At 56.0% G+C, this 16,656-nt stretch overlaps 1 protein-coding gene across 7 annotated transcripts in view; it reads left to right on the plus strand.

Annotated features, from left to right (window-relative positions):
- The window catches only part of FRY (FRY microtubule binding protein), a 344,350-nt gene that overhangs the window by 308,022 nt on the left and 19,672 nt on the right, over window positions 1–16,656 (plus strand). For 5 of the 7 annotated variants that reach the window (XM_036228428.1, XM_036228427.1, XM_036228422.1 and 2 more), the window contains 8 exons: window positions 306–314; window positions 3,016–3,216; window positions 3,700–3,846; window positions 6,225–6,385; window positions 7,191–7,380; window positions 9,801–9,950; window positions 10,917–11,015; window positions 12,770–12,853. In XM_036228428.1, coding sequence (XP_036084321.1) covers window positions 306–314; window positions 3,016–3,216; window positions 3,700–3,846; window positions 6,225–6,385; window positions 7,191–7,380; window positions 9,801–9,950; window positions 10,917–11,015; window positions 12,770–12,853 — 1,041 coding nt within the window. The remainder of the gene's footprint in view (window positions 1–305; window positions 315–3,015; window positions 3,217–3,699; window positions 3,847–6,224; window positions 6,386–7,190; window positions 7,381–9,800; window positions 9,951–10,916; window positions 11,016–12,769; window positions 12,854–16,656) is intronic. The other 2 variants (XM_036228423.1, XM_036228426.1) reach the window with 1 other exon arrangement.

Consider the following 16,656-nt stretch of genomic DNA (forward strand, 5'->3'; position numbering starts at 1 on the left):
AAAAAAAGTATTGAGACCAAAGTTGCCCCGGAAGTGGAAAGCTGTTTCTGAAATTGTGTTTGGGATTTCCCACCCCGACTCCACCGTCCACCACTAGGAGGGGCGGAATCGCTGGTATTTGATGTTGATTTTCCTCTGTGGGGTTTGTGTGCCTTGACGTGTTTTTAAAGTTGCATTCACTGCGGTAGATACTGTTAGCACTGTTCGTTGCGTTGAGACTAAGATGCACGCACTTGCCTGCCTTCAATATAACGTGTTAAATAGACCTTCTGTTTGTTTTTCTGTCCTTTCCACGCGCTACCCAGGAGCTCCAGGTAAGGGACGTTCTCTCCGACTCAGGTGTGCTAGTCGACGCTGCGCATCAATGCAGATCTGTAACAGCGTAGCTGCAGCTTCCCTCTAGCCTGTTTGCGCGCACATCCGCACTGAGGGGCGTGGGACCTAAGAAACGTTTTCCTTGGCGGCCCTGGTAGGGAAATATGTTCGGAAGTGGAAAAACAAGAGAGTTTTAAAGTCTTTACATGCCTTGTTCTGGGAGTTGCATGCTTATATCTCTTGAGAGAAAGTAAGTTTTTAAGTAAGATCCATCGAAATCCTACAGTTTCTGAGTAGGCATCTGCACGACTAGGTTGAGTTTGTTGTTAAACTATTTTACTAAAGACAAAAATCAAGCAGCTGCACCTAACCATGCACCTACACGCTTCCAATCGAATACTTTTATTTTCCAGGAGTTAGGAGCTACCTTTGTATGGCGATTATATAAACAGTGCACCCCAGTTCCTTCAGCAATAATTCTTATTTGACAGATTTTCAGTATGAAAAAAATATTTTCTCAAAGAGTGTTATTTCCCACATTTCCAGAATGCTCAGTCACTAACGCTTTCTCATCTCGGTATAATTCCCGTGTGGTTGAGTTCGATGACTGGCTTCTGCAAACCGTCCATCAGGAACAGTGAGCCATCTCCTGAATTTTCTCACACAGATAATCAGCCGTAATCAGTAAAATGCCGATTTGACTTTTGGCCTGGTTTGTAACATAAAATGCAGACGTGACATTTGGACATGGGACAGGTGGGGGGGCGGTCCCCCGACAGGCGTATTCGTGGGCCGTGCTGAGAAGGCCCGTTGGCTCTTCCTCACCACAGCCTGTGACATAGGCCAGGCCTCAGCCCGTCCCACCTCAGCTCCAGTACCTCTGCCTCTGGTGGAGCCGCCACGTCCTCTAGCAAACATCTAGGGACTATTCCTGCCAGAACGGCTGTCCCCGGCTCCCAGGCCTCAGGCCCGATCCACCCAAGTTGCCGCCAGAGCTGCAGCCAAACCAGCGGTACCGCCGTCCACGGCCACCGCAGCATTCTCTGCCCCAGACGCCCGCGTGCTCTGCAAGCTCAAGTTCAGGGCGGAGACCGCCACAGTTGCCCGAGGTGGTCCGTGCACCCGTCCACTGCCCTGGTGCCAGTTTTGTGACTTTGCGCTTGACGGTTGTGTGTTTCTTCCCGTCACTGCCACGCTCTTTTTTTTCTCTGAATGGTATTCTCGTTTCTCTTTTTTATTTCTTCACATATTGCATTTTCTTTTTCTTCCCAGAGCTCTTGCCTTTTTCACATTTTTTTGTTCAATTTTTTTCCCTACTGAAATAGCTATTTTTGAATCCCAGCACAACAGCCTTTTTTACCAGGAAAAAAATTATTGGTGGCGATCAATGATACACATGCACACGAAAAGCAGATGCAGCTACAGAATCTGGAAATCCTATTCTGAGTCTTTCTCTTCATAATTAAACAGTCCCAAAATCAATCACGAATATCAGAACTGGGGATGAATAATGATCATTTCTGTGTCAAATTCAGAACGTGTTTGGGATTCTTACCTGTTGCCTTCTGCCATGAATCGCCAAAACAGGCTTTGCAAAAGCTATAGGGGAGATCTGTGAGAATATTCTGGAAGGCTTTGTTTCATTGGGTGCCAGACGAAATAGACCGTAAACCAGAGGAAAAGTAATCAATTGAACGCTCACTAATTTTAACAGTAATTTGCATCTCGTATCATTATGCTATTAACTGAGCTCTCATCAGAAAGTTATTTTATTTCAGCAAACCATCAGACAGTGTCTCAAATGACTCATAATGGAAGGATTCTATGCTAGATTTTATTCAGATTGCCTATTTGTTCAGGTTAAAATTTGCTATCAACGGCCTGGGTAATCTTTCTCTTCCTTTAGTCCTGTCTTAACAGAGAAAAATAAAACCCAGGCTCGTTTCCAGAAAAGCATTTTACGTTGGTCAAGTAAAGTTACTTGATATCAAACAGTTCGTAGCGAAAGCTGGAGGCAGCCGAAGCTTTGTTAACATTTGCGTTGCTGCTTGGCCCGGTTCCCGGTAGATTAGAATGCCCAGGCCGGCGATGAATGCTCGGTACCACGCCACTCATTACAGGTCCCGAAAAGTAGCAGTCTCCTGTGTTGGGACAATTATTCAGGATGAGCCAGAAGCAACGTCGCGGCTGCCGCTGCGGCCGCTGCATGGCGCGTGACCCGCAGCCCCCTGCCCCGCCGCCAGCTGCTCCCGAGGTCCTTAACGCTGCGTCTCGTGCGTGGGAACGCCAGTGCGCTTGCCTAACGCAAAGTGGGTCCCACCTGCCCCCTCCGAGAGCACGTGGCACGAGGGCGGGGGTGGGGGGGCGCTCCCGGAGAGGCGGCTCTGTGAACGGCGCCCCCCTTCCAGATGTTCGGAAGCGCGGCTCCTTTGCAGAGTTGACCTGAATGACCCCGTAGGGAAGCATTTCGTTTCCCACCGTGGCGGAGACGGGTGTGGTCGCGTCCACCTGTGCCCTACTCAGCATGAAGGCGACGTAGTGCGCTTCTGCTGCTTGTCACGTCACGAATCACATGGTGTCAAGGGACGCGCGGGCTCGAGGGTCAAAAGGGCAAAGCCCCTCTCCCGGCCACGACCTCCCGAGCGGGCCGGCGTGAGCGGGCCGGGGCGCAGAGTAAAGCGGCCGGCGGTGTGATTGCAGGGCGAGAGCGTGGACAACTTCAACTGGGGCGTTCGCCGGCGCTCCCTGGACAGCTTGGACAAGTGCGACGTGCAGCTTCTGGAGGAGCGCCAGCTGTCGGGGGGCGCCCCCAGCCTGGCCGCCCGCAGCCGCGAGGACTCCGACGAGTCGTCCGAGGACGAGGACCTGGCGCCCAGCCAGCTGCTGGAGCACGCCGACCTCGTAAGTGGCCCCCGTTTCTGCAGCTGCAGCAGCAGCATGGCCGTGGCCGTGGCCGCCGAGGGGCCGTGCCCGGCGGCCCAACGAAACCCGAGCGCTGTCCAGCCCAGTCCCACCGGCCTCGTCTCCGCGGGCCGCAGCGGGCAGACGCCGGGCCGTTATGACAAGCCCTGGACGCCATTCGTTCGGCGTCCGCCTCGATTTTCCCCCAAATAACCGTGGCTGTGCCGGCGCCCGACAGTGTGGGAGCGAGGGCGGACAGGCGCTTCGGCGCGTCCACGGGGCACGGGGGGCAGCGGGCGGCGCCGTCGCACCGGCTCCTCTGTTCGGGCGTCATGACAGTGTGACCGACGCATGCGTCCCCGAGACCCCACGGCCAGCACCCAGCTCGGGCGGTGGTCTGCATGCTCCGGGCGGGGGTGGCGGGGGGCAGCTACAGTTTACGGAGACACCGCTCCGCCTCACGTTGCCTCGCGCTGTCAGCAGATCATGACTCTGTCCCCGGCGGACGAGGCCAACCCCGCGGACTGCGACATGCCGCCCGCGGACCCCCGCCCCCTCGGCGCCCGGACCGCCAGCTTCGACTCCTCCCTGGCCGACGTCGCCAACCTCCAGATCTCCGAGGGCTCCAAGGTGAGAGGGGCTGGCCGCGGTGACTGGAATTCTTAGGGGCGGTCGCCAGGGAAGGGCGGGGGCGGGGACTGTCTTTCCCTCCTACTTTCCTGAAATAATGGAGTTCGTTTTCCAGCTGTTTAACCCTCACAACCAGACCGCCGCCTCCTGTCGGTCGGACACGATCCGATCTGAGGTCTTTTAATGTGACACACTTTCCGTGCGGCATGGGCACGGCTGATGACCGGCAGGACAGACTGGCCTGCGTCCCAGGTCCCAGGCACTGGGAAATGGCCGTCCTCTGGCCTGACTCTCCCACACCGGCGTGCCGAGCGCAGCGTGGGGGTGCGCGCGTATCCGGGGACATTCTCGCCTGTGTGGGCACCGAGGACACAGTTCGCGCATTGATTCCGTCCCCGCCTCTGGGCGCCCTGGTCCCAGCTTTCAGTCTCAATCCCAGCACAGGACCAACGGTCCCAGCCAGGCTCTGAGGGGAAAAGTAAGTAACGATGCACTTTGCTCATTTAAAGAGAAAAGAGTCTAAGGCTGCGGATTTTACTTCAAGGCGAGCTCATCTAAGTTCCCGGAAAACATCCCGTCCCAGAAATGTGTGCGGCCGTCGGCTCGGAACTCCGTTTTCTCGCCTCGGACGCACCGAAGCCACCGGTGCTGCGGGCGCTTGTCCTTCGGGTCAGTTATGGGCAGCGCAGCTTCAACACAGAAGGGGAAAGAAATGCACAGAAGTGTATCTTTTCTGATACTTGCAGTGGAAAAAAACGCGACTCTGTGTCCCTCATGGAGCGCTGAGACCGCGGCAGATCTCTCCGCCTGCCAACGCCCAAAACTGTGAAGCCGGGAGAAAAGTCGTGTCTCTGCCTCACTGCGCAGGGACTGTGAGCAGGGGTCCTTAGAGTTAGCAGAGTCTTTATTTTTTTTTAGCCAAAAAAAAAAAAAGAGGCCAGAAAGGAACCTTTTCTGAGATTAAAATGCCAGAATCCTAAGATTAAGAGGTTAAACTTCGTGGCAAGGACGTCACGGAACAGATGCGAAGTTAATGCTGGACGCGTCTCGGGCTTTGAAGAGGCGTTTTCTCAGATTTTCTGTTTCAAATGCCGACTGATGTAGACTTCCCAAAGAGAGCGCTACCTAAGTAGTAATATTTTCAGGGAGTCACGCAGAAATCTAATTCTGTCACGGAAAGTCTGAGTTCGATTTCTGAAAAGCTATCTCTGTTTTCACCCGTCCGGGTTTCTGCAAGGTTCGATGTATCCGAGATGTCACAAAGAGAAAACAAACGATATTTTTTTTAAGAACTCAGCTGTCCCCTAAGAGAGTGAGTGTGCGTACACGAGTCGCCCGGACCGGTCTCCAGTGGCCAGCCTCGTTGGCACCACTGTCGTTTCAGAAAAGCAGGAAGCAGCAGATGCGGAAAGGTGTCTGAAAATTAGGGGTACCAAGCGACTCTCCCGCAGACGTGAGGCACACTTCCCCCGCCGTGGCGCTGCGCCCCGTCCGGTCCCCTGAGCCCCGGGTGCTCGGCGGGCGGCCAGGTGTCCCCCATGGCCACGCTGTGATTCAAATACGCTCTATTTGGCCCGGGTTTGGGGTTGTTTTTACGAAAACGACTCACCGGCACGTACGCGCGGCTGCTTCTGCCCTGTGACCCCGCTCCGGTCGGGAAGGCGGCCTCGCCCCCCGCCGGGCGTGCCGTCACCCCGTCCCGCCCCTCAGCCCCCGGCGCCCCCTCTGGCTCAGCCCTTTCCGCCCCCCCACGTTTCCCAGCACCGTGGACGCAGCCCCTCGGCCACGTCCCCTTCAAGGGGCGTCCCCGAGAGCCGGGCCCAGCGGGTTTGTGGCGCAGCAGGCCGTCCGTGCAGCCGGCTCAGCAGAGGGCCGCAGGCCGGTCACGCACGGGGACACGGCCCGTGGGCGGCTGGCGTGCGGCCGGCTCAGCAGAGGGCCGCAGGCCGGTCACGCACGGGGACACGGCCCGTGGGCGGCTGGCGTGCGGCCGGCTCAGCAGAGGGCCGCAGGCCGGTCACGCACGGGGACACGGCCCGTGGGCGGCTGGCGCAGCGTCGCCGAGGGCTCCGAGTCCTGGTCTCCGTGGCGAGGGTTCCGTGTGCAGAGACGGCCGCACCCGGCACTGTTCAGCCGCAGAGCTCCGGGCCCCGGGCAGCTCTGAGCCCTCTGCTCTGGGGACACGGCAGCCCGGGCCCGGGCGCAAGGGCGGCTCTCGCTGAGCGTGGAGGCTGGACGGGGTCGCTGTGGTCTCGGCGTTTCTCCTCCACAGTCAGGGCCACCCGACAGCTGCCGGGGACCCCTGCGTCCCATCAGGAGAGGTGAGCAGCCATCCGCACCCCTCACGGCCCGGGCCCCCCTCTCTCCCGCTGTCCCAGGCCGACGCAGTCCAGGAAGGGGACGCCGTCCGGGAGGAGGACCTCTCCAGTTCCACCAACGAGCTGCCCGCAGCCTTCGAGTGCAGCGACAGCCTCAGCCTGGACATGACGGAGGCCGAGGGCAAAGGCGGCCGGGGCCTGGAGCAGTTCACGCTGGCAAGGTGGGCCGCCCGGGTGGGGGAGGGGCCTCATGCGACTCCGGTCACACGGCACACGCGCAGTGCCAGGGCTTCCTCACGAAGGAGTCCGAGGTGACGTGCAGCCTGGGGGGGCCCCGGGCTGGCCCATGCAGCCCCCCGCAGGGCCCGCACGCAGCCAGGAGCCACCCACGTAGGAAGTCGCAGGGCCACGGCGGGGCAGGCGGGGCCGACTGGCCTGGGCCCGGCCCACAGTTCGGAGCTCCAAGGCCTGACCGGCCCCGCCTCTCCCTGAGGCGGCGGCTGCTGTGTCTGCCGAGTGCGCTTAGTCAGACCGCGACTCGGGGAAGCACTCGTGGGCACTGGGGTGGCATCCGGCGTAAGTCACGGGTGCCGCTGCAGGTTTACTTTGGGGGGGGCAGCCAGGGCCCCATGGCCACCCTTCTGAACGGCGTCCGGGGCCCCTCCCCTCCCGGCGACGCCCAGAAGGGGGCCCGTCTGGCCACCCAGGCACAGCCCCTCGCTCCCCGCCCCTCCCGCCACGTCCCTTCTGGCTGTCCGTGCACGTGCACCCGCTGGAGCAAAGCTGACAGATTCAGAATTTTTGTTCTAAGTTTTCATGATGAAAAACGCTGAGGACCGAAAGGGCCGCGTGGGGGGCGGCGGCGAGCAGGGCGGGGCCGCGTTCTGCACAGTCAGGGAGGGCCCTGCGGCCCAAGGAGAGCCGCCAGAGCCAGGTCCCCAGTCCCCGGAGCGGGGGGCGGCGGGGCACGGGGGCGGAACGGGGCCCCCTGCTGATGGCCCTCTCCCCCCCTCCCCTCCCCTCCAGCTTCGGGGACGGCGACAGGGGTGTCTCGCCCCCGCCCTCGCCCTTCTTCTCGGCCATCCTGGCCGCGTTCCAGCCCGCGGCCTGCGACGACGCTGAGGAGGCCTGGCACAGCCACGTCACGCAGCTCATGGGCGACTCGGACGGCTCCTGCGCCGTGTACACCTTCCACGTGTTCTCCTCCTTGTTCAAGGTGCGGCGGCCGCGGGGCGCGCCGTCTGCGGGGGGGCCTGGGTCCGGCTTCCGCTCCTCTCCTCCGGCCTCCCCCACCCCCTGGCCTTGACTGAGGCCGGCCTCCCCTGCCTCCACTTCCCCAGGACACTCTCGCGTCCGCGACCTTCACCGTTCGTTCTTCCGTTCCATGTCGCTTACCCCCGCCCCACGGGGCCCTTGAACTTGCCACTCGCCCACCCCCCTGAGCCACCTCTGCCAGGTGCAAGGTCACTGTTTGCTTCCCCCGCGTGAGGCCCGGCCCGCCCAGTCCACGGTGTCGCCACGGGGTGAACCGGAGACCAGGGCACCTCCCCAAGGGCTGCGGCCTGGATGCGGTGGCCGCGGGCAGGCTGGGTCCGTCCCCGGCTGGGCACCCGGGCGTCGTGCACACCCAGCTCCACGGAGCCGCCCCCTGGGTGCCTGCAGCGCGCCCCCCCAAACACGTAACCACCGCGGGAACAAAGAGACACAGGGACGTGACTGCTGCCCGGCGTGGCTTGTTTTTTGCGTCTTCGGTTGTGCAGATTCGTCCGTCTCTCTGTCCTGCTCTGAACTTCTTCTGTCCAAGTTCCGCCCAGTGCGGGCGGGGGCGGGAGGCGGCCGACGAGAAGCGTGCGGCCTCCGTGCGCCACCGAGGCCGGTGTCGGCTGCCGGGACGGCAGCCTGGGGACCACGCTCGGCCGTGAGCCCGCGGCGCCAGGCGCCAGGGAGAGCCACTGCTGTGGGCACACGGGCATCAGCGGCTTAGGAGGAAACCGGTTTAAAAAAGAGTGCGGAACGCCGCTGCTCTTTATCGTTAGAGCCTGGAACCGAGTGAGGATGAGGCGCTCGCACTTGGCTGTGGTTCAGTCAGGGCTCGAGAGATCGCGGGTATCTTTTATCTTCTTTCCTTCAGGTTCCTATTTTCTTATACGGAAAATGTTTTTCTTCTAGTATCTCCAGAAAAGCATTTTTCTAACCGTCTAATAACACAGAAAACCACCACCACTAGCGATGCAGGGAAAACGGGAAGGGGGCTCGCTGAACGGCCAGATGAGGCAGAGCCCTGTAAGAGGTTTCTAGCAGCCGAGTTCCGTTGAGTAGATCGTGACAGACTGAGGGGTGGGCCCTCGAACCACCTCCGGGAAGAGCCGTGGCAGGAGGGAAAAGCCAGAAAATTCAGAATGACATAAAACGGGCAACAGGAACGAACTCGAGTCATTTGCCTTCAGTGATTTCAACTTCAGGAAGCTGCGTTCGGGCTGCCGTTCCTCCGCCTTTCAGCCCCGGGGCCCGTCGTTCGCGCTGTTCTCCCAAGCCTGGCGTCTACTTTTAGGAACTTGACAGGAGGCAGGGAGGACGAGCTAGGGTCGCGTCTGGGCTTAGCTGGGGCCGGAGGGGCTGTCGGGCTTCAGGCAGAAACGACCTGCTGCTGAAAGTTGAAAATTCTGGAAACGCTCCGACATTAAACCAGACAGAAGTTTGAACCCCAGCCACCAGAAAGCCGCCCCTTGAGGTCAACTTCACTGTTGAGGATTCAGGAGCGATTATTTAGTGTGCCCTGAAGTCTTCTTTAAAATAATGGTTAATAATGCACATTTCGGTTTGGCCGCTGTAGAAATGTTTTCTTTTCTTAGTCACTAGACCATTCAGGCTGAGTCTGACAGTCCGGGGCAAAGCTTACTCTTCTGTACAGAGGGGTCACCCCCTCGCGTCCCCCACTGTCTTCCCCGTCACGTCGTTTCAGTGAGCGGAACCTTCCTTGGCGTCTTCCCCCCTCCGCCGTCCCCCGGGCTTTCGAGCAGCGCCATTGCACCTGTCGCACCTGTCACACTGGCCGCGCTGGCAGAGCCACCTGTTTTGCTGTCCGTCCCCCCTCGAGGGCGGGTATTCTTTTTGTCGAGAATGCTGCGCGTGAATGTTCCCGTGCGGGCCCCGCCCCAGGCCCAGGACAGCGAGGCCGCCGAGGCCGGGTGCGTCCCCCGGTGGTGCCGGAGGGCTGTGACCTGGAGGGCTGTGACCTCTGGAGCCAGGCTCGTCACTCGCTGGTGGCAGGGCCCTCCGCGAGCCACTTAATCTCGCCTGGCCGTGAGGGCCACTGAGGTGATGCAGACAAACCAGAGGACAGAGTCAGGCTCCCGGGGGAGGTTCAGCCTGGGTCCCACGTGGAATTCGCTCTTCATTCTTCAGAAGCGCGAATGGCACGATGTCCGTGCTTCGTCTCACAGCCGTGACCTCGTCGCCGATCTGACAGACAGGCGCGGGGGGCTCGGCTGCCGCCACGGTGAAGGCAGCCGTCCTGGGGGCCACGTGGGGGCCCAGGGCCGTGCGCTGTCGCTGTCTTTATAAAGACGAGAAAAGGCCTTTCCCGTCCCCAGGTTAGCACCTGCCTTTACAGGTGGCTGCTGTTTTGCCTTTCAGAACATCCAGAAAAGGTTCTGCTTCCTCACCTGTGACGCGGCCAGTTACCTGGGGGACAACCTCCGGGGCATCGGGGCCAAGTTCGTCAGCTCCTCGCAGATGCTCACCTCCTGCTCCGAGTGCCCCACGCTCTTCGTGGACGCCGAGACCGTGAGTGTCCCGGTGGCCCACGGGGAGGCTGGTGTGCGTGGTGTCTGTGAGCAGCGCCGGTGGGACGTGCCTGTCAGAGGCCGGCGCTGGCACAGAAGGACAGTCCCTGCCGCCTGGGCCGAGCCGGGTCACTTCCGAGACTGGGAGAGAAGCCACGCTGGGCTCCCTCTGTGTCCTGGCACCCCTCCCCAGGGACCGACAGCGGCGGGGGTGGGGGGCCAGCCCTCCAGAGCTGACCTTTAGCCCCGACCCTGCCAGGCCGCCCGGCCAGACGAGTCCCCAGAGGCAGCATGTCACCAGAGTCCCTACCCCCAAGTCGCAGTGGGACCCCGACTGCCCTCCGGAAGTGAGGCCCAGCCCGCGTTTAAAGGGTGTTAAGGCGGTCTCTGGCCAAACGAGTCGCGGCTTTGCGACCAAGCCGTGGGCCAGCGAGCCTGGCCCCCTCCGCGAGGGTAGGGGCGGCTGTTAGCGCCGTAGGTCCCCCGGGTGTCACCACCTCAGTGCCGAGCAAGTCCGAGGTCTAGAACCGGTGACGGTGTCTTCAACTTTACAAGACTCTGAAGAGCTCGTCTTCCCAGGACCCTGACTTGGGGCCGGCTGTCTCGCCGCCAGGCCCACAAGCTGAGAAATCAGCCCCCACGAGGACGTAGAAATTAAACACGACGTCCGTCCGAGAGTCTGTCTGGAGGCCTCTCCACAGTACGTGGAGGTCACGGAGATGCGAGCGTCCGTGCATAAATGGACGGCGCGACTCAGTGCGCGCTCCGTGCGAGCCTCGCTAGGTCTGTCGGCACCGACGCAGGCAAGACAAGTCGCGTGCTCAGGTGGTCTGGACTAGCGACGGCCGCCGCCCCCGACAGGGAGCAGCGTCACCGACCGCAGGGCCCGTCCCAGAGTGTCTGCCCCCCGCCCGGCCCCGCCAGGTGTGGCTCCGGCGGCTTCACACACGCTCTCTTCCCCCCGTAGCTCCTTTCCTGCGGACTCCTGGACAAGCTCAAGTTCAGTGTTCTAGAGCTGCAGGAGTACCTGGACACCTACAACAGCAGGAAGGAGGCCACTCTCGCGGTAAGCTGGCGTCTCCGCACACCTGCCCGGGGCTACGCACCCATGAGCCGGCCGCTGCGAGCCCGTGGGAGCGGCCGTCAGTAGCTGGGGGAGGGGAGGGACGCTTTGGGGGAGACAGGCCGCATCCATTGCTGTGCCAGGGTCACAGCTCCAATTTAATGGTGGCGGAACTGTCAATGGTGTAGATTATTTAAAAAAAAGAGAGAGATATCTACAAAAGAGAAAGTGTTCAGCTTTCATTTTTAGCCCCGTAATTTCCTTACCAAGAAACTGGGAAAGGCGGGCCTCTGCTCGATATGTCCTTTGATCGGTGGTGTAACTCGTCTTTCCTCGAGCTGCAGAACGGCCGGTTGCTCCCTGCGGGCGTCAGCCTCACGCACCCAGGCCTGCTTAGGGTGGGTCTCGCCCCCTCTAACCAGTCTTGGGAGCCGAGTCCCAGTCCCCATTGCTTCTCTTGGCCTCAGCTCCTGCTCTTTACTCTTTTAGATTGTGGGTCTAGATCTAGGTTGTAAAATGTTAGAGACAGAAGTGGTTAAAAAAAAAAAAAAGTAGCCTGATTTCTGACAAATCGTGTAACGTCCGTGAAGCACTTCCTGTAACACGCCAGGCACCATTCGAAGGGCACGGATTATGTGGTCAGATGGACCGTGGTTCGCACCGTGGCTCAGCTGCGTAGAGGTTAGGGACCTCGGATGAGTCACTCGTTTTCCTCCGTCACAGACTGATCACCTGTAGGACAGCGATCGTAATTCTCTGCAAACTTTTTGTCAGACCGTGATCATCATGAACCATCACAGCAGCTTACATTTCTTCAATTCTTTGTGTCCAGCCACCTGATAGGAGTTAAATCCCTTAAATCATGTAATGCTGACAGCTCCCCGGGGGGGGGGGGGGGGTTGCTGTCTTCAGCTAGAAGGGAGAAGCACTGTAAAGGGACCACAACACAGCATCACCTCTACATGGAAATAACATGTGGAAACTGCCCGGCGCCGGGCCTCATACCCAGACGACATGCACTGCGAAGTCGCTGGTTCTTTGCTGCTGTTTGATCAGCTCGTGACGCGGTCAAGGTCAAGAGTCCTGGCGTGCTGCTGTTACAGGCCCCCTTGTCGTCTGTGTTGGTGGCTCTTTGCCTGTCACTGCTTCCGGCGTCTCAGTCACGCGTGGACACGGGGCGTCGGGCGTGAACGCCGGCCCTCCACCGCGTGGACACAGGGGCGTCGGGTGTGAACGCCGGCCCTCCACCGCGTGGTGTGTTCCGCCCAGAGGTTCCTTCTCACGTCTGGATCAGTTACTGTCCCGGTGCCTCAGACGGGCAGAACCTCCAAACGGCTGTGAGAACAGCCTTTCTTACACTGACGTTGACCTGCCCCCTCAGAAGCCACCTCGACATGACAAGACGGTGTGGCACGTCAGGGAGCACCGTCCAGAACCACCCAGCCGTGACGCAGTGCGGGGCCCACCGCCCAATTCCGATCATGTGAACGCTTTCCTTCCGTGCATGAATCTGTTTAATTTGTACATAAATTAGGAATGGTCCAGGGTGATGTGTCACAATGTCGAAATTGTTATTATATGAACATCACCGAACCCATATAAACAGATATTTTAATTCCAAATAGTTCATCTTTGACCAAAAAAAATTATTTTCGAATGGTCATTACAGCACAATTTCACTTCACTGTGATTAGAAGCTTACTCAGTTTTCCCTGACGGAATCGATGACAATGTCCTGTGTCTTTTTGTGACAACAGTGGCTCGCGAACTGTAAGGCAACATTTGCCGGAGGATCACGGGACGGAGTCATTACCTGTCAGCCGGGGGACTCGGAGGAAAAGGTAAGAGAAGCCCGGGGGGTCCCTCCCTTCTGCGCCCAGACGTCGTGAGCTGGTTTTCACCCACCCAAGAACCGTGAGGGTTGGCAAAGGCACGGGCGGAACGAGCCGCCCACGCGCAGGAAGCCCAGACGGCAAAACAGAACGTGCGCGTGTGCGTGACTGTGGGCGGGGGGCGGGGGGCGGGGGGAGGGGGGCCGTTTTGGAAAAGGGACGTCTAAAAATAACATTTTGACTGGACATTGTCTAACGGTACTAATCAGTTCCTAACAAGTCTGTTCTTCATTCAGAACGTAAAATGAAATGGTATTAATTCTTCGCTAAGTCCCTTAGTCCCTTCAGTGAGGAATCTTTGTCGGCCTTTTGACAAATCGCTCTCTTTATTCCAGTTGGCACACAATATTGTAGCAGTTTCAGGGGTACAGCATAGTGGTTAGATGTTTATACAGCTGATTCCTGATCTAGTCCCCAGCTGACACCGTACGCAGTTATTACTGTATCACCGACTATATTCCTCATGCAGTAAATTTTACTCCATGACTATTTTGTAACTGCCAATTTGTACGTGAATCCCCTCACCCCCCTTTCCTATCTGGCAGCCACCAATTTGTTCTCTGTATCTATGTGTTTCAGTTTTGTTTGTTCATTTGTTTTTTGGATCCCGCATATAAGTGAAATCATATAGTATTTGTCTTTCTCTGTCTGACTTGCTTCATTTAGCATAATACCCTCCAGGTCCATCCATGTCACAAATGGTAAGATTTTATTCTTTTTTCCTGGCTGAGTAATATTCCATTGTGTATATGTACCACCTCTTCTTTATCAATCGTCTGTCCATGGACACTTAGATTGCTTCCATGTCTTGGCTACTATAAATAATGCTGCAGTGAACACAGGAGTGCTGGTCTTTTCAAATTAGTGTCTGGGATTTCTTCTGATAAATGCTCACAAGTGGAACTGCTGGATCATAAGGGAGTTCTATTTAAAAATTTTTGAGGAACCTCCATCCTGTTTTCCATGGCAGCTATACAAATTTACAATCCCACCAATAGCGCATGAGGGCTCCCTTTCCCCCACATCCTTGCCAACACCTGTTTTCCGTTGATTTATTGACAATAGCCATTCTGACAGGTGTGAGGTTTTAGCTGTGGTTTTAATTTGCATTTCCCCAATGATTAGTGACGCCGAGCATTTTTTCATGTGTCCGTTGGCCATCGGTGCCTCCTCTTTGGAGAAATGTCTATCCAGGCCCCCTGCCCATTTTTTAATTGGGTTGTTTGGTTTGGAGGGTGTTCAGTTGTGTAAGTTACTTATATGTTTTGGATATTAACCCTTCATCACATGTATCATTGGTGAATATCTTCTCCCATTCAGTAGGTTGCCTCTTCATTTTGTTGATGGTTTCCTTTGTTGTGCAAAAACTTTTTCAGTTTGATTTAGTCCCATTTGTTTAATTTTTCTTTTGTTTCCCTTGCTGAGGAGACACATCCAAAAAAATATCACTAAGCGATGTCAGAGAGCTTACTGTCTGTTTTCTTCTAGGAGTTTTATGGTTTCAGTTCTTACATTTAAGTCTTTAATCCATTTTGACTTGATTTCTGTATGTGGTGTGAGAAAGTTGTCTAGTTTCGTTTTTTTTGCATGTATCTGTCCAGTTTTCCCAACACCACTTATCGAATGGACCGTCTCTACTCCACTGTATATTCTCGCCTCCTTTGACACAGAGTAATTGACCACGTAGGCGTGGGTCCGTTCCTGGGCCCTCGAGTCTGTCCCATTCATCCACGAGTCTGTTGTTGTTCTGGTCGCATGCTGTTTTGCTCACTACCTTGTAGTACAGATTGATGGCAGGTAGTGTGATACCTCCAGGGTCTCTCGCGGTTCCACGAAAATTTTAGTATTATTCAGTTCTGTGAAAAATGCCCTTGGTATTCCGACAGGGACTGCACAGAATCTGTAGCGTGCTTCGGGCAGTGTGGCTCTCGTACGACCAGCAGCCCGTCCAGCGCCTGCGCAGGGTGTGGCCTTCCAGTCACGTGTGCCCTCTTCCATTTCCGTCTTCGGGATCTTGGTTAGATTCATTCCTAGGTATTTCCTTCTTTTTGATATATTCGTAAATGGGATTGTTTTCTTTTCTCCTTCTAATTGTTCATTATTATTGTATAGAACTGCAACAGATTTCTGTACATTAATTTTGTATCCTGCTACTTTACGGAATTCCATTAATTTTTGGCGGGTTCTTAAGAGTGGGCATCCTTGTCTTGTTCCTGATCTTAGAGGAAAATTTTTCAGCCTTTCACGATTGAGTATGATGTTAGCTGTGGGCTTGTCATATCTGTTATCGTTTCGAGGTAAGTTCCTTCTATACCCAGCTTGTCGAGAGTTTTATCATGAATGGATGTTGAATTATTATGCATCTGTTGGGATTTTCATATGATTTTTATCCTTGGATTTGTTGATGGGATCTATCATGTTAACTGATATGCGGATATTGAACCCCCCTTCCATCCCCGGCCTAAGTCCTACTTGGGCATGGTGCACAAGCTTTTTCATGTATTTTTGGATTCGGTTTGCTCATGTTTTGTTGAGAACATTTGCATCTGTTCATCAGGGTTATTGGCCTGTGACTCTCTGTAGTGTCTTTGCTGGATCTGGTGTCAGGCGAATGCTGGCCTCGTAGGAAGAGTTTGGAGGCATTCTTCCCCTGCAGTTGTTTGGAATGCTTCGAGAAGGACGTTTGGTAGGTTCACCCGTGAAGCCCTCTGGCCCGGGGCTTCTGTTGGGAGTTTTCTGATGACAGCTTCAGTGTCACTGCTGGCAATAGGTCTGTTCAGAGTCTCTGTTCCTTCCTGGTGTACTCTTGGAAGGCTGTTATGTTTCTAGATCTTAGATCCCTCAGCATGGATTCGTTCATAGTTAATCACACTCTGTATTCTGTGGTGTCAGTTGTAATCTCTTTTCTGATTTTATTTATTTAGGTCTCCTCTCTTGTTAAGTCTGGCTACGCATCTGCCAATTTTATTTGCCTTTTCAAAGAACTAGCCCTTGGTTTCATTGTCCTTTGCTACTTTTTTTTCCTCTGTTTTGTTTATGGCTGACCTGATCTTGAGTATTTCCTTCCTTCCACTTTGGTTTCTTTGTTCTGCTTCTCTGGTTCCTTTAGGTATAGTTAAATTGTTTATTTGGGATTTTCCTGGTTCTTGAGGTAGGCCTCTATAGCTAAGCACGTCCCTCTCAGAAGGTCTTTTGCTGCATCCCATAAATTTTGGAAAGGCGTGTGTTCATTTTCATTTGTCTCGGGGACGTTTCTGATTTTCTGTTTGGTTTCCCCTTTGATCCACTGGTTGTATACTACCATGTCGTCAAATCTCCACGTATTTGTGATTTTTCCTATTTGGCTCCTGTAGTTGATTTCTGGTTTTATGCCACTGTGGTCAGAAAATACGCTTGATAGAATTTCAGCTTTCCCCGTATGTGGTCTACCCTGGAAAATATTCCCTGTGCATTTGAGAAGAACAGGTATTGTGAAGTTTGGAGATGAAATGACCTGTAAATGCCTATTCAGTCGATCTGGTCTCACGTGACATTTAAGACCTTATTTCCCGATTAACAGTCCGTTGGGATGACCTACGCACTGAGGTAAGTGGGGTGTTGAAGTCCCCAGGTGTTAGTGCTTCACTGGTCATTTCTGCCTGTGGTTCCACTAGCACTGGCTTTAAGTAGTCAGGTGCGCCGTTGTCGGGGGCGCAGATGCATGCAAGCGTTCGGTCATCCCCGTGGGACGACCACCTCATTATGCGACGTCC

The sequence above is a fragment of the Rousettus aegyptiacus genome, unplaced genomic scaffold (genome assembly GCF_014176215.1).
Source record: "Rousettus aegyptiacus isolate mRouAeg1 unplaced genomic scaffold, mRouAeg1.p scaffold_m13_p_11, whole genome shotgun sequence".
NCBI classification, from domain to species: domain Eukaryota; kingdom Metazoa; phylum Chordata; class Mammalia; order Chiroptera; family Pteropodidae; genus Rousettus; species Rousettus aegyptiacus.